Raw genomic sequence first — 26,164 nt, forward strand, 5'->3', positions numbered from 1 at the left:
GTTTATTCTTCTGGATCCTGCTCGTTGGAAATAGCGGGATGCCATTTTTCAGACATGGTTGTGATGCCATGTTTCATTCAAAGCGAGACTTGTTCCTGCATTTCTGTGACAGATTCGAAATTCCAAAATTTGTCAAATCCCATTTGTTATGATGTGCTTCATCGTTCTTTAAAATTATGTGCTTTTTCTCACACAGCGACCATATGCAGATGTTCGTTCTCCAGAGTTTGCGATGTGTATTATGGAGGGCTTCTTCAATCAATAAATCAGCCGTTTGCTGCATTGTCTTCATTCAACAGTACTTTCATATCTTGTCATCGCTTGTCCAATGAGCAATATTCTGGAACTGAAGAAAATCCAATATCTCCAGGGAGGAAAACTATTAGTGATGTGGGAGAGCATATATTTATTTGGTGCGAATGGAAAAATGCAACTCCAAATTACCATGGAGGAGCAATATATATGAGCAATGTTGATTCCTCAATTAATGTCAGCCACTGTTTGTTTGAAAATATATATACAACGATGGTTGGAGTTAACAGTCATGGAGGGTCCATCTATTTAATGCGGCTAAGAGATGTTAATATTGAATCAACAAATTTTAGCAAAAGCAGCGCAGTACATGGAGGGGCAATTTGCAGTGTTGACCATTTGAAAAATGAACAATACAAAGATATTGTTTTTGGAAATTGCTCCATTTCAGGTTATCTTGGAATGACATGCTACTTACGTCCGAAATTTCTTCAATCGTCCGGAACATTCATTTTTTCAAACAGTAAATTTGCAAATAATTACGCAGAAAACGCTTCTGGCTGTCTATTTTTTAGTGAATATTTATCGAATGCAAATCTTTTAACACTTTTGATCACAGAAAATACGTTTATATTCAATACGTTGAATGGAACATTTACAAATTCAACAGTTTTCGGAGGAGCTGGAATGTGCTTTGATGCACTTTCGGAGCAAGCTGTTCAGACCCAATTTATACGATACTGCTTTTTCCATCGAAACATAGCAAAAAATGGGATGGGAAATGATGTGAGAATAAATAGAGGCGGAGTGACTTCAAATCCATTTTTCGAATCATATTCAACAACAACAGAAAAGCGAGTGTTTTACGGTGGCACAGCTGATAGCGAAGTATACAATGGATGGCTTCCTGTAAAGGTGATGCTTCTGACTCGATATGTACATGAGAATGGAAACGATTTGGATGAGCTTTGTGGATTGAACGACTCGATTCCATGCAAAACGATTGAACACGCATTTGGAAAGGTGAGGGACGATGTCGAGTGTAAAGTTATGCTGCTTGAATCAGTCTTTACTCCTTCTTCTGTGCTATCCATCAACAGCAGTAAAGTCAAAGTGATTGGCAATGGAACAAACAAATCAGTCATGAGAACAAGCATGCTGTCAAACTCTGCAGCCCTGTTTTCAATTAATTCCGGAGATTTGAGAATATTTTCTTTGGAGATTGATCACAACACTGCAATAGAAACTATTGAAATATTATCTGTTTCTGGTTCATCTGGGACGGCTCACCTGAAGCATCTTCTCATCACTTCGACAAGGGCTCAGCCCACTTCTTTTAGCAAGCCATTATTTGACATTGCTTTGGGAAGCATTTCAATTGATTCCTGTATTGTGTCTTCTTTGAGAACAAGCACTCAGCTCATAAGGGCTCCAATTTCCTCATTTTCTGAAATTTCTAACACGAACTTCACAGAGGTCATTCGAAGCTCTGGAAATGGAGGAGTCATCGAATGCAACCCGATAAATGAGGAGTCATTATCATTGAACAATATCTCGTTTGATGGGTGCAAATGTGAAAGTGGAAATGGAGGATGCCTTTCTATTATGATGCAACCTGGCTCAAAAGTGAGATTTGGAGAAATTGATTCGCTGACTTTTGCTGATTGCTGTGCACAAGGAATAGGAAGCAACGGATTTGGAGGGGCGATATTTCTGAAATTGGAAAATTCAGCCAATGATTTTGTTTTTGACAAAATGACATTCACCAACTGCCGTGCTTCGCAATTCGGCAACAACATTTTTATTGAGGCTGCGAACTTCAGCCAAGTGATTAATGCAGAGCGGTTGAAGTTCAGCCCTCAACAGGATGTGCTCACTGATCTGTGTGGATATGAAAATAGCGATCGTTCGTTTGCGATTCCTCTTGTGCTTTATCTCCGTAGCAAACCGAGCGAGTTTTATGTTGGAAATACAAACAAAAGAAATTGGCACATGTGTGGATTTGCTGACGAGCAGTGCTCAACCCTGGATTATGCGTTCTTGCAGCACAAAACATCAAGCGGTGTGTCAATTGCTGTTGATGGAAGTTCCACTCTTTCACGAGAGATATCTCTGTCTGAAGGCACTACAAGTGTTCGAGGGATTAGAGCTCAGACACAGCTCATCATTAACGATAATTCAACCAACAATCAAGATGGAATGATTGTTAGCAGAGCAACAACTTCTTTTTCGTATATAAAGTTTTATCTGCCGAGTTCGCTATCTGGAAGGGAAGCTCTATTTCTGGTACAGTCAGGATCTTTCTTGTCTGAGCAGTGTGCACTGATGCTTATGTCAGGCACAACATTGTCTTACAGTTTTCTTGTTTGTGTGGGTGGAACAAGCGCAGTGAAATCACTTGTGGCGAAAGGATTCAAATTAACAGAAGCACCTCTGATGATTTCACATACGAACGGGCAGCTAAACTTTGATCTTTGCAACATTTCGAATACAACTGACACATCAAATGAAGGAATAATTGAATGCACAAACGGAGGTTCGCTGACTCTTCAGAATTCGACTATGGAAGGAATTGTGTGCAGCAGCAAGGCAGCCATAACGATTGAAAATGGAAAAACAGTGAAAGTGGAAAAAATCAACATGAAATCCATTGAACTCGCAAATGGAAATGGAAGCGCAGTGAATATTGTGATGAATACGGGAAATGTTGTTGAGATTAGAGAGTCAACATTTTACAACTGTTTGGCTTGCTCTGGTTGTGGAGGAGGGATATATGCTTCGTTTGCTGGAAGCGGAAAGCTGAGCATCGGAAAAGATGGAACGCTCACATCGTTTTCAAAGTGTGGAGCAAGTGATACGAGAACTCAATGTGGATACGGGGGAGGGCTGTTTGTGAAGGCTGCTGGTCAGTTCAATGATTATTCTATTTCTTCACTCAGCTTTACGAGCGGCGTTGAAAAAAACCATGCAGCGAAAGGAGGAAGCAACATGTTTTTTGATGAGGGGAATTTGGCAGATTTGATGAATTCAGGAAAAGTGGATGTTACGATCTCGACAAATGCAGCAGAATACGATGATGCAATGGGCTTCGAAAATGGCAATGAAGATTATGGAATTCCTCTGGCTCTCTATTTCATTGCTCCATTTCCTCTGCCAGCAGTCGTTGGAGGAAACAACAAGAGAGATTTCAGTGGATGTGGCCATTCTGGTTTTCCATGCTCAACAATCTCATTCACAGTCGATCTTCGTTTTTCTTCATTGGACAAAGACATTTTGCTTGATCCTTCATTTGTTTGGAGCGAAGAGACAGAAATGAATGTTTGCGAATGGAAAGTGAAATGCGCCCAAAAGAACACAAGAATTGCTGTTTCTCCACCACCTCCTACAGATTCATCTTCTTTTATAACAGTCACTCAGCCAGCGACAATAACGAATATCACTTTTGTTTTGCCATTATCGCTCAACTCCAGAACGTCTTTGATTCAGTGCAACGGAAATAGCCTAACATTAAACAGTTGCGGATTTTCGATAACTTATTCAGAAGAAAGCAACGAAATCAATTTCATCTTTGCAAAAATAATCGGAGGAACATTTATTGCAAATGGTTTTGTTGTTGTTGCAGAAACAAATAAAATTGCATTTTCAGAGAGTCCGTTTTTGTTTGAGGGAGGAAGTTCATTCACGATGCAGAGCTGTGAATTCAACGGAATAACCGTGAAAAACGGAAATGGTGGACTGTTCAGTGCATATGGGAATAGAGGAAGCTGTGAGATTGTGATTGACGGATGCCAAATAAGTTCATCATGTGAAGACGGAAACGAGCTGAAGGGCGGATCTTTGTTTATCCAGAAACAGGGGAATATGAACGTTGCTGTGAATAACACAAGATTCAGCAGTTGTAATGTGCCAAGCGGTGAAGAATTAAACAGAGGAAGAGGATTAGGAGGAGGGATATATCTGCATATTTCAGATAATAATGGAGTTTATTCACTGAAAAATCTGATATTCTTTGAATGCAAAGCGTGGAAAGGAAACAACATATTTGTGGATGCCATCAACTTAACTGAGGCAGTTCGAACAGATAACTTCCAAATAGCTTGGAGGGAAATGGATAAAATGGATTTGATGGGGTATGAGCGAGTCTCCTGCAATCGAGATTATGCGATTCCTTTAACTGCATTTCTGACTTCATTTTCTGGAAGCGGATATGTTGGAGGCGAAGCAGATGGAGGATATGATCACTCTGGATGCGGATTTTCATTTGCGCCTTGCCATTCAATCAGCAAAGTTGTTGAATTGAGATTTGAATCAGCGCAACAGCAAGGTGTTGTTGAAGTACTCCCATCTTTCCAGCTGGATAGCTGCACAAGGCTTGCCTCGTGTTCTGTTTCTATTTTATCGACAACAAAAAATACTTCTGTTTTTGTTTGCAGCAACGGAAGCGGAGAAGGGGATGGTTTGATTGAGACAGTAGCAGATGTGTCGATTTCGAATATTACGTTTTCCTTGCCTCCAAGCTTCGTTGAAACGCCTCGTTTGTTTCTGATTCTGTGCCAGCAATCAACTTTGAGCATTGCTAATTGCTCAGCGACAAGGCAAATAGAAAGCGAGGCAATCGAATTCAGCATTCTTTGTGCAACAGGAGGCGAAGTACATTTGACTGAATTTGAGCTGAAAAGAATTGATTTTGGAGAAGTTACAGCAGTCGAGCTGAGAGGACAAGGAACATCATTATTTGTTGCAGGATGCACTTTTGAAGCGATTGAGAGTCTGACACATAATGGACTGATTCACTTAACCGAAGAATCTTCAGCCGACATCAAGAAGCTAACAGTCAATGGAACAACGCTGGAAAGTGGCAGCGTTATTTCTTTTGGGGAAGGAAGCGGAATGAAAATGCTTACAAGTGAATTGTCGAACGTGACTCGCAACAACGGGAATGGCTCAGTCTTTTCTGGAGCTGTTGGGCAAGGAAAGTGAGTGGAGATCAGCAACTGTGTGCTTTCAAAAGATATGTGTCAAGGAGAGGTTCCATTTGGGGGGATGGGAGCATTCAATGTGTCGAATGGAGGAGAACTGATATTCACTCTGAACAGAGTGGAGAGCTGCACGGCGCTGGGAGCACAGGGCTATGGAGGAGGACTGCATCTGAAATTCGACGCGAATGTGCAGTACTCGATGAAATCGAACACTTTCACAGGAAATCTTGCTTCGAAGGGAAGTGATCTGTTTCTGCTTTGCGGGAATCCAGAAGCACTGATGAAAGAAGATCTGTGGTTTGGGACAATTGACGAATTGAGCACACCTGAGCCAAATTTCTGGGTTATGGACTCCGTTGAAAGCACAGAAATTGACTATTCAATCAAGAAATATCTGTTTTCTGGAACAGGAGATATCATCTTTGTTGAGGCAGGAAAAAGCACGTTGCCGAACTGTGGAAGCGATGCAAATCCATGCGATCGATTGGAGGTTGGTGTTAGCAACCTGAAAGAGAACCAGACGACTGTGCAGATCAACAACCACAACTGGGTTTCTGGAGAGATGAGAAGAGATGGGAAGCGGCTGACCATCCGCGGAGTAGCTGACAAATCCGAGCTGAGAGTTGAAAGCAACGGTTTCTTCAATGTGGTTGATGGTTTAACGCCAACAGTGCTTCTTCTCAACAGACTGATTTTCAAACTTCCTGCCTCTCCGGCAGAAGGTAATGTTGGCGTTATTCGGATGAATGGGGGACGAGTGACAATCCTGAATTGTGAGTTTGGAGGGAGAGAAGGTTCTGTAGAAGCTGGAAAGCTTTGGATCGTTGTTGGTGAGAGAGGAGAGGCACAGCTTGAGAGCGTATTATTTTCTTATCTTTCTTTTTTGTCGAGCTTCGGAATAGCTCGGTTGGAGAGAGGAGAGATGTTTGTCAACAATCTGAATGCATCTCATGTTGTATCTGAAGGAGATGGATTGATCCAGGAAATTGAAGGAGAAAGATTTGAAATCGATGCAGCGAATATTTCTGATTGCTCTGCTTCATGCGGAGGAATATTTGCGCTGAGGAACGTGGAGCGGGCATCCATTTCTCGAGGATGTGAATTTGTGAGATGCATATCGCGCAATGGCGATGGAGGCGTTGTTGAATGTGAGCTTGCCTTTGAGAACAGGTTCGATATGGAAGATGTTGTAATAAGTAAATGCGAAGCCAATGAGACATGCGGAAGAGGAGGAGGCATTATTCTTTGTTTAAGTGACGATTCCACAAACAACTTCAAATTGGGAGAGATGGAGTTCATGGAAAATAATGCTTGGTGCGGGAGGGATTTGTTTGTCAGCTGTTCTGATCTGAACCAAACAGTGAGCAAGAGTCGCTTCATCTTTAACTTATATGGCGAAAATGAGGTGTCTGCAGTGGATATGAAAGGCATTGACAAAAGATTTTTTGGTGAACCTGTTGATCTGCTTCTATTTCTGGTGACATACCATTCGAATGAGGTGTTTGTTGACCAAAATGGAATTGAAGTGATTGGATGTGGCAGTTTGAACTTTCCCTGCAACACTTTCTGGAGAGGTGTGAATAATGCCAATTTGAATTCTTCGCATAGAATTATATGGATTGGCTCAAACGTTGTCATTCAAGATGAATATGATCTGTCCAATTTCGAGGTCAAATCTTCGGTCTCTGAAGCACATGCAAAGCTTGATTTTGCTTCTGAAATTATTCGTTCCGACTTTTCTTCAGCGTTGATTGTCAATTCGAAGAATCTTCAATTTTGCCTTGTTGATTTCGTGTTGCCGTTGGGATTCAGCACCAATCGAAAAGTTCTGATATCTTCTTCTCCTGAAAATGGGATGCTTCATTTGATTGATTGTGCATTTTCAGCGAGGCAACAAGGCACGCTTTCATATTCTCTGATTTCTGTGAATGGAGGAACATTTTCGCTGATTCGTTGTACAATTGAAGATGTGAAGTTTGGTTTCACGCCGATTTCTGCTTCTTCTTCTTCGGCTGTAATTGAAGCATGCAATATTTCTGGGGCCAAAACAGAGAATGGGGCAGAAGGCGGAGCACTTCGAATCACGTTGAAAGCAGAGCAGCAATTGATGATCAACAAAACAATAGGAAAAAATTGTGAATGCTCACAGACAATTGGAAAAGGTGGATTTCTTTATGTTGACTGCTCGGATTCAGAAATCGGAACTCCTTTTGTTTTTGATGCAATTGTTTTGGAAGCCAATGATGCGAAATTTGGGGAGCATATTTACATTTTGTCGTTTGATTTGAATGTAACTGTGACATCATCTTCGTTCGTGTTTGATTATTCTTCAATGGAAAATGCAGCAAATCTGTTTGTGGGGAGTGACGATGTCTTCAACAATGCTGACCTCTTCAGATTTCTTGTGAGTTATTCGAATTCCCAGATACACGTCTCTTCACTTGGCTTTGATGTGAAGAGGTGTGGAAGTGCAGACGATCCGTGCTTTTCTTTCTGGAAAGGGATGCAGCAGATTGACGGAAGCGAGACAAAAAAAGAGATAATAATTCACGACAAGACAGTTTTGAAGGACAGCTTTGTTCTTTCCGACTTCAAGATATGCTCTGGAACAACATCTGAAGTGGAAGCCAGCCATTCGACGTTGGCAGTGAGCCAAGAAGAACCAACTGAAGGAATAGGATTGATCAGAAACAATAAGGCTCTGACATTTTCGTGGATAATTCTATCAGTGGAGTTTATACATGAAAATGGAGAAGAAATCATTGTGAAAAACGAAGATGGAACTTTAACGTTTGAAGAGTGCTGGTTTTCTTCAACAAGCACGGGCAATATGGCACAAAACTATGTGTTTGTGGAAATGGGGAAAGGAACGCTGATTGTTGATAGCCTGAATGTTGAAAGGATCCACACGAAGCGAGGTGTATTCGATGTGTTTGGCAAATGCGAATGTAGAATGAACAAAATGAATGTTCTTTCATCCACAATTGAGAGCGGAAGCATAATTAACGTGAAGAATGCAGCAGAAGCAACAAGACGCAATATGAAAACAATGATAAATATAAATGAATCGACATTCTTTTCTGTTTCAAGGAAGGATGATGGATCGTGTGTTAGCAGCAGCAATTGCAGCAGTGAAAGTGTTGAAATGATTGTGAGAAATTCGTCAATCGAGTCGTGCAAAGCTCTTTCGTCTGAGAAAGGCGGTTCTCTTTTCTTTGTGCTGAGTTCGGATGGCTCGCTGAAAGTGGAAGATTCACGAATAGCGCAATGCTCTTGTTCTGTTGCAAGCGGAAGAGGAGGTGGAGCATTCTTGGAGTGTGAGGAAAGAGGAGAATTGAACTTTCTTTTCAAAAATATCGCATTTTCTGGCAATAAGGCTTTTGTTGGCCGAGACATTTTCATTGAATGCACAAACATCTCGAACCAAATCAACGAGACACAGTTTGTGATGGATTTGAGAGCGGACTCTTTTATTCGCCTGAATGCGATTTATGGGATTGATCCAACACTTTCCGAGCCAGTTGATTTGATCGACCTGATTACAGTCTACCAGGCAAGCACGATTGTTGTCTCTAATGTGTTTGGGAATAGCGGAGCGAACGATCGGCAGTGTGGCACAAACATTCGTCCCTGTCTGTCTGTTGGATATGGTGTTAGTCATCTTGTTGGTGACTTCCTGAGAATTGTGGCTATTGATGAGCAAAGTGAGATTGAAAAGGAGATTGAGCTGAGCGATATCACCATTCAGTCGAAAAGCTTCGCAAAAGCAAAGCTGGTTGTGTTATCAGCTATTCCTGTTGTTGGCTCAGCTCTGATTAAAACGAAAGGAAGAAATCGCCTGGAATCAATCGAATTCCTGTTTGCAGACTTATTTTCATCAGGTCACGAGGCAATTGTGGAAATTGATGAAGGCAGCATGCTGATCGTCGATGTTGCGTTTAAGCCAGAGAATACGAATTCAAAAGTTGGTTTTAATGAACTTATTCGGATGAAAGGAGGGATGCTGGGCTTTGATAAAATTTCCATTGAACAGATAGAAACTGTTTCGTTATGCTCTTTCGAAAAAGGAATTGTCCAATTACGTTCTGCTTCAATTATGAATGTTGTGTCACTTCAGGATTTGTTTGTTGTGTTGTGCGAAGACATCTCGATGAAGGAAGTGGTGATTAGTGAGGCTATCAGCCAAAAGAGCATCATCAGTTTTGATGGAGCAGTGAACAAAGCGCAGAGCGTTGCAATGAATTCTGCTTTGTCTGAATGTGCGATTTTGAATGTCTCATGCAAAGGAGATACGCCTATTGTTTGTATCAGCAACAGGAGAAATGTGAATATATCAAATTGTGAAATAGGCAATTCCTCGTCAAAAGTTGACAAAGGGAAAATCGTTTCCTTGCTTTCTTGCTCTGAAATTTTAATGGATTCATGTATTTTCAGTGGGGATTTAGAAAATTCAAAAGAAAATAACAACAATGAGATTAAATCAGATCTTTGTGGATGGAATGGATCTCTTGTAGATGCAGAATATAGCTCAGTGGTGATGAAAGATACAACAATATCAAATTCACAAGAGGGAGGACTTTCGATGAGTGGAGGAAATGTGATAATTGAAATGGGAATGTTCAACAACAACAAGCCATCAATTGAAGGATATCCTTCAGCGAGGAGAAACATCATCTGTTCAGATTCTGGACTGCTGGATGTTGTAAGCTTGAAAGGTGGAGATGGGATATTACCAAACACATCGCTTTGGATTTTGGACGAGGAATGCAACTTGGGAGGAATTGCAGGAGAAAGAGGATCAGCATTTTTCATACCAGTTTTGGGTTCTGTGCAAATGGAAAAAACAGAAAAAACAATGAAGATCATTTTTATGGGGCATTTGCTTCTTCCATGCAATCTTTCGTTTCAAATTGTGACTACCATTAACAATGAAAAGTCAATTTCAACGTTCCATTTCAAAGACGAAGATTGCGTTTCGGAGACAAAAATCTTCTCTGTTATTAATTCGGGCTTTGTTGATTCAGCTCCAGAAGAAGCAGAAGTATCTGTGTGCATTCTATTTGGGAATACCTACAAACAATCATCTACTGAATCATTCATCCTAAAGAATAAAAGCGAGCCCAAGGTGAATGGAGACGAAAGAATTGTGAAAAGAGAAAATGAAGGAAAATCCTATTGGTTGCTAATTGTAATTATTATGGCTATTGTTCTATTAATTGTGCTGATCGTATCAATAATTATTACAGTTCGATGGAGGAAATCTAAGAGACGAACAGAAGAACTGGAAGAGATTGTGAATGATACAGTGAAGAAGGATCCGAAAGCGTTTGAAATGGTTACGATGGATATGTCACCGGAGGAGCAGTGGCGAAGAGCAGAGAGAGAGGCAGAGAAGAAGAATGAAGAAAGAATAAAGAAGAGAATTTATGAGACAAATATGGAGCATTCAGAATCATCAGAACATTTGTTGAGTGAGAGTGGATCTACTGAATATATTCTGGGGAAAGATTCAGACAAGATTCCTGAATGGGCATTAGAGAAGGTTGAAGAAGAGGAAGAGACCAGAAAGCGAACTCCTTCACCATCAATTTCATCCATCTCATCCACTTCAACGACAGATACAGATTCCACTTTTATCCGACCAGAGAATATGTGTCCAACCACTTCATCCATGTCGAATCTGGTGGATGCGATGGCATGTTCGGTGCCTCACGAGAAGCTGATTGTGGACCTGAGGGATTCGCTGTTCATGCTGCTTCATGGAAGGAATGCCAAGAAGGAGATGGCAATTGGCACTTTGGAGGAGAGGGAAATGACAGCTGCTCAAATCCTGTTCTGGGTGGCTAATCTTGCTCTCCACTCGTTTGATGAAATGGAAAACCCTCTTTCTTCTCTTGCCAATCTGAGTCCTCTCATTGTACTGTTCTCCGAACACATGGTCATCTGCGTTGCGATGCACTCTGACTGTTCATCAGATTCAGATTCTTCATCTATTTCGTCAGACTCAACGATAATCACATCTTCATCTGATTGCTCGACTGTGAATAAGAATAGCAGAGATTCAATGCCATCGTCTGCCTTTGAAGACGAGGAAGACAACAGGAAAGAATGTATGCGATGGAAGGCACCTGAATTGATGAATGGAACAAAGAACCATGCAACGAAGAAGACGGCTGTGTTTTCTATAGGAATGATGCTGTGGGAGTGCTTGGCCCTTGAGATCCCATTTGGAGACTATGAGGCTGAAGTGGCAGGGCAGAAGATTGTGAATGGGGAGAGGCCAGACATGTCAGAAATCGAAGGTGCGGCATTCTGTGGCCTGGTGAGATCAGCAGTGGCGCAGAACAAAGACGATCGCCCGTCGCTGTTTGTGATGAAGCGTGAGTTTTTCCAACACTTTCCGGCTGGTGTGATGATGGTTACTGTGTCAGATGCAATCGATTACACAGAAGACTCAAAAGTTGTGACTGTCTCGTTAATCTCGGATATGCAGTGAAGCTGAATTGTTCTTTGAGCAGCAATTGTTCAACGTCCTGGCTTCTTTAAGACAATTGACACAACTTCGTTGTATTGTTAACATTTGTGAAAACACTGGGAAATATGCTTTAAAGGATTTCAAGTCAATGGTAATTTTGAATGATGTGCAATCAGATGAGAGAGCGAAAAGCGAAATCAGAGTGGTTGAATATTCAATTCAGATGTGTTTTTCAGTTTTCATCCGCTTCTGCATGAAGGGCGAGAACATGAAACAATACAATTATTTCATTTTCGTTTTCATTTTTGTATTTCAGTGATGTTTGAAAGATTTGAGTCATTATTTTCTTTTTCCGTGTGTTTATTCTGAATGATCAACATTTTCAATTTTCAGCGCAATGAAAAACACCTTGAATTTTTTATCATTCTTTCATTTTTCGTTTTGTGAAAATCTATGTTTATGTTTTGTTATATTGTTGCTCTCTTTTCAATTATTCTGTTCATATTTCCAAATCACCCATTTTTCTCTCATTTTATTTTCAAATAACAACTCTTTTTTTATGATTATTTGTTCATCACATTTTGTATATATAGTTAGTGTTAATAATGGTGGACACTTTCAATAACTGTGGACAGCTGTATTATCTCAACAACCGTTGATAATTGCTTTTTGACAATAGACCAAATTATTCCCTCAATGAATGTGAACTTATAAGACATACAGAAATGAAACAACTTGCTCTGCAGAATTTTGAAAAAAACATTTTTAATTTTCGGAGAAACTATGATATTTTAATTTCTAAGGGTTTCTCCGAAAATAGAAAATGCTATTTTCTTGATTCTGAAGAGCAAGTTGTAACATTTCTGAATATCTTATAAGTTCATATTCATTGAAGGAATAATTGTGCTAATTATCAAAATGCAACTATCAATGGTTGTTGAGAAAATTCGACTGTCCACAGTTATTGAAAGTGTCCACCATTATTAACACTAACTATATTCATAATTATTTTTTATGTATATGGGCGATTATTTTTGAAATCATATCTTTTTTCGGGGGTTTTTATTTTTCAAAGATTGTTCGTTTTTTGAAAGAAAATTATAATTCAAAAGAGAAAAAGCGGCGAGATATAACCTCGTTGACAGACAAGTTGAGCAAAAGTACAGATAGCAAATGAAAAGTACTCTTTTTCTAATTATTATAAAATTATTATTATTTGGCGAAACTTCGTCTATCATGTTCTATCTAAATAATTCGAAAAATACAAAAATAATGGGTGAGATCATTGACTGAAATTGTTCTTTCGCGAATCTTCTCATATGGCTTTAAAACATTAATGGATTCTGTTGTTTGTATATATAATTTTAATTATTATTTATTTTCTTAAAGAAAAATTTCATTATTTAAATTATAAGTAACAAAAACACAAATTCTTTTTTAATGTCTTTGCTTGGGAACTCCGCTGACGAGAAAAGAATGTATCACCTTAAAAGTGCTCGAATAATCATTACATAGATGGTTCGTGGTATAAATAATATTGATGTTTGTAATTTCAATTTTTTATTGAAAAAAATAATATTTTGTGAAAGTTTTTCAATATATATGTTGCATAGATCAGAAAACCGAATAAGTAAGTTTATAGCAACATATAATGGACAAAAATTTGTTTTATGCATTGAGTTGAATAATTAGGCGAACGCGATTAAAGGAATGAATGAAATTGAACAAGTTTTTTACTAAAAGAAAGTTGATAATAAATAAAAAAGCTGGATTATTTAAAGAATTTCATAGTGTTTGTGTGGAAGAGTTTATTGCATCTATGCAGAACACAAGATTGAGGAGATGATTTTGAAGAAGAAGAGAGTGGGAATAAATGGGAAAATGATAATTTATTGTATTTTTTTATATTTTACTTTGTTTTTATTTTTGGATATAAAAATCTTGACAAGATGAAAATGAATTATTTTTCTTTTATATGTTTTTTCACAAACAAAAGAAAATCTATGATATTCAAAAGGAAGTTCTTGATGTTTGGCTTTTATTGAATTGATTGTGTTAATTTGATTTATGTTTCTCATTTTATGAATGAAAAAAAGTAATTTCATTTTCACAATAAAATATGTGTTTGTTTTATTTCTCAATAGCTTTTGTTAAAAAAAAAACAAGAAAAATGAAAATTCTTATGAGATTTCTTTTATCCTTTGTATTTAACGACAAGGTTTCAAGAATAATAATGAATGTGAACTCATTTTTCTTATCTTTTGAAAAATAAAATATTCACATTTTCAACAATAATTTTGAAAGTATGTGAAACAATAAAACACATCAAAAAACTTAGAATTTGCTGTGAACAAAAGATATCAGAAAATTTTCATCGAAAGCTTCAACTGCCCCACATCTCAACAAGTTAACAGCTTTCAAATCTCAACTTTTCATCATTTAACTCAAGGAATAAATGCGACCACAACCTATTTCTCAACAATTCTTCTATTCCTCTCTGAATATCTGAACAAGGTTTCAAAAAAAAAAATATCACAAAATTTTTTATCTTCGATTGATCGAAGTACAGATAATCACAACGCACGTCCAGTCATCTCATAAAAAGCTCCTTCGCTTCTATTTCTTTTCCTCTTTCCTTTTCTCCATTCTCTTTCTCTTTTAATCCACGTCTCTTGCATGCACTTCCAGTTCTTTTCTTGCCTTTCGAATATAATGAATATGATTGACAACAACGTGTTTTCAATTTTTATATATGAATAATATCTAATTGAAAACTCTCAAGATGATAATTGCTCAAGTTGCGTCAGGTCGTTAAGCTCCCCATGATATAAGATAATATCTTTGATTTCGTTCTGGAAAAGTTCACTTTTTTCTTCAATCAAAAAAATAAAATATATAAAATACGTTAGAAAAAGAAAAGCAAAAGAAAAGAAAAAGAAATTAATTAATTAATACTATTTCACGAATTTTAAAGATGCAACCAAACGCCAATAAAGCTATTTTTTCATTTTTTAGTGTTTCTTCGTTTTCCTCTTTTTTCATCCCAACCTTTAGAAGACAGGGTTCACAAAATGAAAACAATTTCGTAGAATCCAAATGGTTCAATAAAAAATAGAATTCGAAAAAGATAATTTATAGCGTTTCAATTTTTCTATCTTAATTTTTCTTTTTTTATTCCTTTTTTCTCTATTTTTCGACAATATTCATTCAAATTGTTTTTGAAATCGAGAATTCGAAGATTCTTCTATCCATATCCTATTCACAAAATTGAAATGTCAAATGCGCCTCAGAACAAAAATAGCACGCAGCAAAGAAGATTTCAAAATTATTATCTTTTTAAAGAATGTTCAATATTATTTTCACGTGTTAGTGCAACTAAACAGTATTAATTACAAAATATCAAATGTTCCATCAATTTTTTCAGTCATTTCGTTTCTGTGATGTTTGGATCCAAGACCGAATACAAAATATTATTTTTTTCAATAAAAAATTGAAATTACAAACATCAATATTATTTATACCACGAACCATCTATGTAATGATTATTCGAGCACTTTTAAGGTGATACATTCTTTTCTCGTCAGCGGAGTTCCCAAGCAAAGACATTAAAAAAGAATTTGTGTTTTTGTTACTTATAATTTAAATAATGAAATTTTTCTTTAAGAAAATAAATAATAATTAAAATTATATATACAAACAACAGAATCCATTAATGTTTTAAAGCCATATGAGAAGATTCGCGAAAGAACAATTTCAGTCAATGATCTCACCCATTATTTTTGTATTTTTCGAATTATTTAGATAGAACATGATAGACGAAGTTTCGCCAAATAATAATAATTTTATAATAATTAGAAAAAGAGTACTTTTCATTTGCTATCTGTACTTTTGCTCAACTTGTCTGTCAACGAGGTTATATCTCGCCGAAAAAGCATGATGATTGTTTTTAAAAACAAATGGTTTTTCTGAATCAAAGATTAAAATGGATTCAATAAGCCTTTTAACTTTTCAATTTTTTTCAATTGATATTCAAGAAATGTTTTAACACCTAAATTTTTGAATGAAAAAATATGATTTCAAAAATTATCACCCATATGGGGAATAATTTTTGAAAAGTCGCAAATGAAAATTTTCAAGTAAATCATATTTTTTTTTATTTCACTCAAATTATTGTTAACATTAAACCTGTGTGACGTAATGACTACTGACGTGAAATTTTTCAATTCTGACGGACTTGGAAAAAATTCCACGTCAGTAATATTTTCTAATTAAAAATTTTCGTTTTGCTCAAGAAAAATCAAATATTTTATTTTATTTTGTCCATTATTATTATTTTTGCACAAGAAAATCACAAAAAATATTTAATCTCATTTATAAAAAAATAAAAATGTTTCAATGGGATGCTGACGAAAAGGCAAAAAAGGTATTTCAGATCATCAGTGACCGTCATGCCTGTCAGGACAAGTCAGGTCAAACTTTCCATGAGTTTGAGAGAAAAATGATAGCATCTCGGTTTATTGAGGGAAAAAATGTCAAGCTAAGCCTTGAAATAGTCTGATATTAAAAGAATATATTTGAATTTTTGATTTGTTTCCTTCATAAATTACATCTCATCACTCGAAAGCAGATTCTGTTTGGTCACCTGCTGAAAACAATCAATTTTCTTCATTTGGATCTTCGAAGAGAGAACCAAAAATATCTTCATTAGCCGGAGTTTCAAGGAGATTCTTTGAAAACGAAAAATGAATATCAGTTGAATTGTGAAATCAACATTCTTTCAACAATTAGATCATCAACAGAAAAATATACTGATGAAAACGAAATCAACAAAGAGTCAAATAAAAATGAATTATTTTCTGTATTTTTGTTTATTACGGAAATTAAAATATGATATTATTCATCCATAATTTTAACTCAGTAAATGAAAAAAATTTGGATACGTTTGATGAAGCAGATGAATATTAATTCAATCAAGCCAAAGGAAATAATGAAGGAGATGATAACAACCAAAAAGAAATGAATCATCATCGAATGAATTGTCATTATCAACTTTATTTTCATCAAAATCGGTTTCTTTGTCATCAATTTCCACATTATAATCTTCATTATCATCATCTACACATTTATTATAAGAAAGTGTTAATATCAGAAAAGAAAGAAAAATAAATACTATCTCAACCCTTCGAAGAAAATGATTTGACTGAAGACAATCGTTTTGAAGATCTCGAAATTTATTCTGAAGCAAACAGTGAAAGAATTATCTCTGGGATGCGTAGCAAACTGGAAGATAAAAGGCATTCAAAAGGCAAAAAGCATTAGATGCATTGCTTATGTTGTGGTTCATGTTTCTCATTTGCACGCAACATTATTTTGAGGTTTTTTTTTTATTTTTAGCATTTCATATCAAAATAAAAACTGGTGAAAAATTATAAGATCTTCTGTATTTGGAAATTTTTTATAAACATTGAGATGAACGAAAAAATATCTCGAAAACTGTGGAATAAACAGTTTATTATTGTTCGTTGCTTTTATTGCATTCACACTTAACATTTTTGGATACGTTTCTTTTCTTCCATTTAATTCTACTGTTTTGCTCGTTCATCTCATTCTCGTTGAACTTCTTTCTTTTCACTGAAAACGTATTAGCAGGGGCAGATGAGGCGAATGAGATGCACCCGCCATCGGTGGCAGTTTGTTGGCTCAACTGTTCTGAGTTGATACTGGTGATTGTTCAGTTGGCGAGGGAGAGGGAGAGGGCAGGGGAGGTGGCAGAGGAGAGAACACAGCTGGTGGGAGTGGCTGTGGAGGTGATGTGGGTGATGTTGGAGGAGTTGAGAGTGAGTGGATTTGTGAGGGAGGTGAGGTGGAAGATGCTTTGGCTGTTGAGGGAGAGACTGGTGATTGCTGTGTGGTTGAGGGCGAGGGAGCCAGCAGTGAGGAAGAAGAGAGGTGTTTTTATTGTTATGGAGGTTGTTCCGGTGATGGTGGTTGTGTTGAGGTTGAGGGAAGGGGAGTTATCGGAGAGGTGGAAGAGGATGGGGGTGATGGGATTTGTGGAGTTGTGGATGATGGTGAGGGCAGAGACTGTGAGGGAGCCCTGGGTCTGTTGGAAGAGGGCAGACGAGGCAGATGGATCTGGTGAAGAAGATGTTGATAAATGAAATGAACAAGAATTGATTAAGAAATTTTCATTTGTTCGGTTTACATTAAGCGCTCCTCTATTACTTGATCCATCATTTGAATCTTTCCATTCACACCATTCAAAGCGAAGAATGTTTAAATAAAACGAAGTAGGTGTTTCAGGCGTTTCTCGCTGAAATTCAGTTCCAATTTGTTTCACATATCCATTTGATGAAGAGCGTGTTTTGTGGAAGTGCTTTCCGTGTGAAAAATGATGTAGAAGCCACTGAGATGAAGAATGATATAATAAAGGTGGAGGAGAAGATGAAAAGGAGAATTTTATGGCAAAACAAAAATTGCAAACTCGAATCTTTTAGACATATATCTCAAATTATCTAATAATGATAGGAATACAGTGTCTGCCAAAAATCATCAATCTGATACAATAATATTCGTGTCATGTACATCAGAAATATCATATAAAGCCTAATATTTTTGAAAAAATTATCAAAAAGAAAAAACAAACCACACACATAAATACATTCTGTAAAGCTAAATAGAACTTATGTGCATAAACATAAATAAGCAGGTGTGCACAAAATGAAGATCGTCAGGCAATATATTCCTGATGTTTCTTTTTTCAGCATTATTCATTCATATTAAATATATGTAATAAAATTAAGGGTTTGTTTCGAAAATTTTATTTTATTAACAGTTTTGTTAATATTCATTTAAATTTGAAAAAGAACTATTTAGAATGTCAAATTCAAAAGATAATGTTGAATCTTTAAAAAAAAAAAAAAAAAAAAAAAAAAAAAAAAATAGCCACTGACGCGAAAAATCTTTTCTGACGGACGTGAAGACAAAATCTCCATCACGTCACACAGGTTTAGTTAACATTCACTAAACTTCACTAATTTGGAATCTATTTTTTTTGATAATGCTATTTTATGAATTGGAAAGAAGATTTATGAGCGGAAACAGAAATTTGAGTTTAATATGAAATTTTTGATTTATTTGAAAATTAATCATTTGCGACTTTTCAAAAAGAATTACCCATATATATTATTTGAAAGATCATTCTTCTTTTTGAAGCTAGAACTAGAATCTTCATTTTTCAAAATATCAATGATGAAAAATACAAACTTGAACAATCAAAATGAATTAATGTTTTTTTTTTTTTTTTTTTTTTTTTTTACTTTTTTTTTTTTTTTTTTTTTTTTTTTTTTGAATTTGCCGAAGTTGGTGGTATCCACTAGCCTGGCTTTTCCATCTGTCAGTATTCGAACCATTCTCTCAAGTTAGTTTTCTCAAAAGCGGAAATCCATTGACTCTATTTCTGCAACCATTTTTCTTTTCCCTTCTCCAGCTTTTTAAAAAATCATTATAAAAACAAATGGGGAAAAATATGGGTAATTCTTTTTGAAAAGTCGCAGATGTTTTATTTTCATTTAAATCAAAAATTTCATATTTTTCTCAAAATTTTTTTAACATTCACGAAACTTCACTTGAATGGATGAAATAGCATTATCCAATAATAGATCCATATTAGGAAAGTTTGGAGCATGTTTACAAAATTTTGTGCAAAATATGAAATTTTTGATTTATTTGTATATTAGACATTTGTGACTTTTCAAAAAGAATTACCCATATGGTCTTTCAAGCTTTTTATGCACAAAGCAAGAAAAAATTGCTTCACTCATAACTTTATTTCGCTTTCTCAGATTTCAAAATAAATTTGATTTTCATATCCGTAAAAAGGCATCGTTGAAAGCAAAACATTAAGTTTTCCAACATTTCACAAATGTTGAAAAATGCATCCATTTTTTATGTGTTTCTAAATCTTAAAAACTCAATGAAAAGTGTATAGTTTTTCAATGAAAACGCTTGAAGAAAAACATTTTCCCCCATATTATTACATTTCGCCAATCCTTATTAAAATTAAACTTTCGTTCGAATTTTGATCATAAATTTTTGACTCCAATTTAGATTTTCCAAAAAATGAACTGCATCGGAAAATTCATGCATCTTTTGATGATATGAATCAAAATTTTTTGCATTATGAATTTTGTTCCATTCTTCTCTTACAAATATTTTTCTCAATTTTTGTATTTTTCTGCAATTAATTGCATTGTTTCGGTTGACTTATAATGAAATGATTGCAGAAAAAGTTTGGAACAATTCTCAGTTTTTTTCAAAATTGCTAAAAATTTGCACCATATATTAATGGAAATATATTATTTTCGAAAAAACCATTGAGATATAAATTTTGATCAAAACTCGAATGAAAGTATGATTTCAAAAAGGTTCAGCCAGATGATCTCATTCACGAAAAAAATCATTTTTCAAAATTGTATTCATTGTTTTCAAGAAAAGCGATTAAATATTGTTGATAAATATTATAACCAATTATTTGAATGGTTTATCAAAAAGCGCTTAAAAAGAGAAAGACTTTAAAAGCAAACTAAAGCACCAACATCCAAAAAATTCACAAAAAATATATTAATTAATTTAGTGTTTCCATGCTTCATAACCGAACACAGCATCTTTTCCGAGCTCTTCCTCAATACGAATAAGCTGGTTATATTTAGCAGTTCTTTCTCCTCTGCATGGAGCACCTGTCTTGATTTGTCCGCAGCCGAGACCAACAACAAGATCAGCGATGAAAGTGTCTTCAGTTTCTCCAGAACGATGAGAAACCATAACAGACCATCCTGCATCAAGAGCCATCTTGGCAGCATCAATTGCTTCGGTCACTGATCCAATTTGGTTAACTTTGAGAAGCAATGAAGAGCAAGCTTTTCTTTCCAAAGCCATCTTAATTCTGTCAGTGTTTGTCACGAGCAGATCATCTCCAACAACTTGAACGTGTTTCTCTTTCAATTCTTCAGTCAATTTTCCATAGCTCTCAAAATCGTCTTGGTCAAATGGATCTTCAAATGAGGCAATTGGATATTTTGTGGCCATTTGAACGTATGTTGCCTTCAATTCGTCACCAGAGATCTTCTTGGGTGTTGAATCCTTGAATCCAAGATTATATGTCTTATCTTTTTCATCATAGAATTCAGAAGCTGCTGAATCCATGCAGATACGAACACGTCCTGTGTATCCAGCTTTCTCGATAGCTTCAACAAGAAGTTCAAGTGGTTCCATAACATCGATAACTGGTGGTGCAAACCCTCCTTCATCTCCAACGTTGGTGGCGTCGATTCCAAAGCGAGCCTTGATAATGCCCTTCAAGCATCCGTAGATTTCAGCTCCCATGCGGATGGATTCGGCGAATGATGTTGCAACACATGGAGCAATCATGTATTCCTGCATTGGAAGCTTGTTTCCAGCGTGCTTTCCTCCGTTGATGACATTCAAGCATGGAACTGGAAGGCGGAATGTGGAATTTCCAGCCAATTCTCCGATGTATCTGTACAATGGGAGACCTTTTTCAGCTGCTGCGGCTCTGCATGCTGCCATTGAAACTGGAAGAATGGCATTGGCTCCAAGAGTGTTCTTCTTCTTGTCACCATCAAGATCGCACATGATCTTATCAAGAGCACGTTGATCCATAACAGATTTTCCAATCAAAGCTGGTGCGATAACAGTGTTGACATTTGCAACAGCTTTTGACACGCCCTTTCCAAGGAAGCGGGAACCTCCATCACGGAGCTCCAATGCTTCGTAGATACCAGTTGAAGCGCCTGATGGAACAGCTGCGCGGAACATTCCTTTGTCTGTGAACAAATCAACTTCCACAGTTGGAAGGGCACGAGAGTCCAAGATCTCACGAGCGACGATTTTTCGGATAATTGACATAGCTAATTCTATTTCAAACAAATCAAAATAAAAAATTTATATTAACGAAAAGACAGTTAGAAATCTATTTTATCTTCAAATGGAAATGGAGCAAACATTGATGATTTGTGATCAAGCGAAAAATGGAATATTTGCATAAAAAATTTATAAAAGGAATCAAATCAAAAAAATTCTATAATGGTTAAATAATTTGAAAAAAGTTATCTTTCCTAGGACCAATCAAGAGATATTGTCAACGCATACGGCGTATGCTAGGAGAAGCTCAATGGGACTTAAGCTCCAATTTTTATCTTCCTGTACAAATTTCAGAATGTTGTGCATTGTGTGAAACATTTGTTTGCTGGAGAAGATCTTGCAGTGATAAAGTTACTGCCTTAAATTATAAGAAAACATCCACCAAACCATTTGAGATAGCTTGCACTGGAGCTACAATAACGTGTATTACCTTTCTTGAATCGACACAAGAGTTTAATGAGAGTTCAATTACAGATGAACTTAAGCAGTGTGCAATTGATAAAAAGGATAACAGTCATAAAGAATCACATTCAAAAAATTCCTTTTCATCTTGTACCAAGTATCTGCTTCTTATTTCAACGTCAATTGGATTATATGTTGTAAAATTGAATTCAAAGGAAGATAATGGAATTATCATGTCATCTCCGTCCTACGATTCACCACCATCCAAACTCGATGCAAATTTGAGCGGATGTTCAATTATTTGTTGTGGAACTTGCCCACGAGGGCAGCTTGCAGCTTTTGGTCTTTCGTCATCAGTTGCTGTTATCGATATTCCTTCACAAAAAGTAGTGAATATTCTTTCAGGGCATGGTGGAGGAGCAGGAACAACCGGCGTATGCTTTTGCCCATCAAATCCAGATTGGCTTGCAACAACAGGTGATGACAGAACCGTTAGAATTTTAAGTATTAAACACGGATGCGTTCTATTTCACTCATCGGTTCTATCATCTTCGACAATATCCGTAATCACGTCATGCGGAGGATCAAGGCCATTCTTGGCAGCAGGAACACACGACGGACGCGTTATTGTTCTCGATCTGGAGCAAGATGACTACACAAGCAATACTTCAAGAGACACTACTTTATCTGACGATGGAGAACTCATCTCACAAGACACAGATCTGTCGCAGCCGCATCTGCTCCGCTGCGTCGTGGCCCTGCGCTTCGACACCGCCCCACTGTTCTCGTCGCAGTGGGGCACGAAAGCGTCGCTGGGGGGCGGAGCAGAGCAGGCAGCGTCCTCCGCATTCGCTCCCACGCTGCTCTGTGGCAGTGCACACCCAGAAAGAGACACACACCCAGCACATCTGAGGGAACTTGTGTTATTTGAGCGCGCAGAATCCGCCAAATCTGCTTCTGTTGCGGCCAGACGGCTGCCTCCAGTCACTGTCACCCTCAGCGACAGCAGCTCGGGCTCTTCTCAGGCCGAGCTTGTTGGCACACTCCCTGTCAAAACAGAGTCTACTGCAGACGCCTTCACACCACCAGTGCTCCTGCTCACTTTTGCCAGAGGCCCCTCTCTCACTTTGCTTGGCCCGCCTACTGTGATCATTGCGGTCACCACTGCAGGCATCGTCTCCCTCGACACGATGAACCAGACACGCACTGTGCTCTGCACGTTTTGCTCTGATGCGCCTTCTTCTTCTTCTTCTTCCTCTTCCTCTTCTTCTGCTGCTGTTACTTCTCCCTCATCTCTGTCACTTGTTGCAGCCTCATCAGCCTGCCTCTGTTTAGACAGCGAGTTGGATGGGAAGGTGCGTGTGTGTGTGGCAGCTGCTTTTCTGCCTGGTCTCCAGAGCATCACACTCACCCCAAGGTGCATGCCATCTGACGAGAAGAGAACTGATTTATCGTTCTGTCTGAATTCTGCTTCTGACTCTTCTTCTTCTTCTTCTTCTTTTCCCTCCACCTCTTCTTCCTCTTCCTCTTCCTCCCCTTCCTCTTCTTTCCTCTCCCAAGCCCCGTCCCTCCGCCACCGTCTCGTGGCTGCCGTTGCACAGAAGAACAAGTCCATGTCTTATGAGTCCCAGCCTTCCCTCAGAGCTCCCCCACGCACCACTTGCTTTGGCTCTGTTGTCGACAGACGCACCCCGCCGCTGAGGGACATGCCAGTCATGTTCCACTCGAAGATCAAGTCTTCCGGGTACGGCGCTGTCAGCAAGCCGTTCCGGAGAATCGGAGATAAACAGCCAAGAAGCACGGCTCGCTCAGCGTCAGCGGGAAGATTTGGATCTTCCTCTTCCTCTTCCTCTTCTTCAAATAGAAACTCTCACAACTCCATCGTCCATCAACACTCTTCAAACAGCAACAGAAAAGCACCTTCACTCACAACACACCGCAGATCCTCTGCTGACAGCGACCAATCAGCCACACAACTGCTCATCCCTTCCCATCCATCATTCATCTATCCAACTGACTGCCCTGTCCCTTGCTCTCCCAGCGACGCTGTTTTGTTCAGGCGCCGTGGCGGTAGCGGAAGCAGCTGCCCAATCCATCGCATTTGCTGGTCTCCAGACGGAATGCGCCTGGCGTGTGTCACTTCTGAAGGAAATCTGCAGATTACAGCACCGTTTCGAGCAATGCAGTGTTATAATTCGAGCTATTCTTCATATTCTTCCTCATCTTCTTCTGCTTCAATTCCTCTGAGAGAATACAGTTCTTCTTCTTCTTCTATTTCCTCCTCTTCCTCTTCCTCTTCTTCCTCTTCTGCTTCTTCTTCAGCTGTTGATGGGAGCGACATCATAATTGAATCATTTCGCCACTCGTCTCCTATTCTCGATGCTAAATGGAGCTGCGGCGGAGTCCATGTCATCACAGCTGAGGCAGATGGAGTTCGTGTTTGGAGAACTATTTCATCATCATCATCATCTTCTTCTTCTTCTTCTTCCTCCTCCTCTTCTTACTCACTCTCTTCATTTTCTTCCTCTTCTTCTATTTCTGCCTCTTCTCGTGCTCTGAAATCTCTCTCTGTTCCTCTCTCTGCGCCTGGAATGGTGCTCCGAATCGGAAACACTCTTCGAAGTCCAGCAAGTGAAGAGCTTCTTCCTTCTTCTTCTTCTTCTGTCTCATCTTCCCACACTCCTTCTCGTCCATCGCCTATGTTTGTTTCGCCAGCTGTTCAAAGGCAGAAACCTGCTTCACAAATAAGACCAGCCTCTCCTCGTGCCATCCGCCCACTCGACAAGAGAAGCATTGCTGCACATGCTGTTAATGCACCAAGATCCCATTCATCATCATCGTCATCATCTTCTTCTTTTTCTTCTGGTTCCTCCTCCTCCTCCTCCTCTTCTGCCAATTCTCCTCTTCGCCAAGTGTCATCTGCTTCTTTCTTCCGCAATGACAGTCTAATTCTCGTGGCAGAGCAGTCAAAACTTCGCTGCTATTCGTTTGTGCTCGGCGACGACGTCAGCTGCGGCGGAGATTTGGCCTCACAAAGAGAAGGCCGATATGAATGCCTCTGCTCTGCCTCACACCCGTCTGCTCAGAACATCACTGCCATTGCGTGCCCAACATCCACTTTGTCCACTTTGTGTGTCGCTGCTGCCTCTGACCGCTCACTTTGCCTGTTTGACATAAACACAAGCAGAGCTATAACAACCATTCCAGATGCTCATAACAGAAAAATCGCTGCTCTGACTGTTCCAGACGCCAATCCGTTTGTCAAATCTCCTGTTTCGATGCCTGATGTTTTTCTGTCGTCGTCCACAGACGCTGTGCGCTGCTGGGACATCCGCTGCCCGCTTCACGTGCCTGTTCTATGCCTCACTGCTCATTCACCCACGGCTGTCTCTGCAGCCGCTTTGGCGCTTTCTCCATGTTCTCGTTTTGTGTCCGTGGGGGGAAGTGACAATCGTGTGTGGATATACGATTTCCGCGCGAAAGCAGACTCAGTGCTGGTGGGCCATGCAGATGCAGTGAGCTCATTGGCGTGGTGTCCGACGCGTCCTTGCTTGGCGTCGGCGTCGCTCGATGGGACGGTGCAGATGTGGGGGGTGCTGGAGCAGATTGGGGGAAGAGTGAAGGTGAGGGAGGTGAGGAGAGCTAAGCCACCGCCGTCTGTGAGAGAGAAGGGGAAAGAGAAGGAGAACGAGAAGAAGAAAGTTGGGGTGAGTGGAAAGGAGAAGGAAGAGAAGGAAGAAGTGGAGGAAATGGAGGAGGTGGTAGATGAGTATTTTGAGGGAGAATATTTTGAAGGCGAGGAGAATGAAGAGGAAATGGACGATGTTGGAGAAATCACGTGGAACAAGGATTTCGAGAATTAATCGGCTGAATGAAAATTACATAAAAATACAAACATATACGACTTTCTATACACGCTAATCATAATTAATGCGTCGTTTTCTATTATAGAAGAAAAGAAGTGAATGCAAAATGAATTGAATTTCAGTGCTTAAAGAAACGATTACAATATTCAGAATTATATTGAAATCTGAATATTAAACATAGAAAATAAAAATAATAAAGAAAACTTAGCGAATAATAATCTGAAGTGGAAAAGACGAAATGTTAGATC

General features: G+C 38.3%; 5 protein-coding genes across 5 annotated transcripts; 4 read left to right on the top strand and 1 right to left on the bottom strand.

Annotated features, from left to right (window-relative positions):
- Positions 1–1,026: 1,026 nt before the first annotated feature.
- Positions 1,027–5,232, top strand: MONOS_4816 (uncharacterized protein; the record flags this gene model as incomplete). Its single annotated transcript, XM_067874914.1, has 1 exon — positions 1,027–5,232. One exon carries the CDS (start codon positions 1,027–1,029, stop codon positions 5,230–5,232), a length of 4,206 nt encoding a protein of 1,401 aa, XP_067728245.1.
- Positions 5,233–5,265: 33 nt separating this feature from the next.
- Positions 5,266–11,727, top strand: MONOS_4817 (uncharacterized protein; the record flags this gene model as incomplete). Its single annotated transcript, XM_067874915.1, has 1 exon — positions 5,266–11,727. The coding sequence occupies one exon, from the start codon at positions 5,266–5,268 to the stop codon at positions 11,725–11,727; it is 6,462 nt and encodes a 2,153-aa protein (XP_067728246.1).
- A 5,648-nt stretch (positions 11,728–17,375) lies between these two features.
- On the top strand, positions 17,376–17,867 carry MONOS_2339 (uncharacterized protein; the record flags this gene model as incomplete). The annotated part of the gene is made up of 1 exon (XM_067872253.1): positions 17,376–17,867. One exon carries the CDS (start codon positions 17,376–17,378, stop codon positions 17,865–17,867), a length of 492 nt encoding a protein of 163 aa, XP_067728247.1.
- A 2,182-nt stretch (positions 17,868–20,049) lies between these two features.
- MONOS_2338 (enolase (ENO)) lies at positions 20,050–21,746 on the bottom strand. The gene is made up of 2 exons (XM_067872252.1): positions 21,730–21,746; positions 20,050–21,641 (listed from the first exon to the last, which is right to left on the bottom strand). The coding sequence occupies exon 2, from the start codon at positions 21,631–21,633 to the stop codon at positions 20,338–20,340; it is 1,296 nt and encodes a 431-aa protein (XP_067728248.1). The 5' UTR covers positions 21,634–21,641; positions 21,730–21,746; the 3' UTR covers positions 20,050–20,337.
- MONOS_2337 (uncharacterized protein) lies at positions 21,687–26,137 on the top strand. The gene has a single exon (XM_067872251.1). It carries the CDS (start codon positions 21,882–21,884, stop codon positions 25,911–25,913), a length of 4,032 nt encoding a protein of 1,343 aa, XP_067728249.1. The 5' UTR covers positions 21,687–21,881; the 3' UTR covers positions 25,914–26,137.
- The last annotated feature ends 27 nt before the right edge of the window (positions 26,138–26,164 follow it).

The sequence above is a fragment of the Monocercomonoides exilis genome, assembly GCF_001643675.1.
Source record: "Monocercomonoides exilis strain PA203 chromosome Unknown scaffold20-1493094, whole genome shotgun sequence".
Lineage (NCBI taxonomy): Eukaryota > Preaxostyla > Oxymonadida > Polymastigidae > Monocercomonoides > Monocercomonoides exilis.

What these genes read in the sequence shown, in the direction of transcription:
- MONOS_2338 (XM_067872252.1), bottom strand. Translation starts at nt 21,633, where the DNA reads ATGTCAATTATCCGAAAAATCGTCGCTCGTGAGATCTTGGACTCTCGT.
- MONOS_2337 (XM_067872251.1), top strand. Translation starts at nt 21,882, where the DNA reads ATGCTAGGAGAAGCTCAATGGGACTTAAGCTCCAATTTTTATCTTCCT.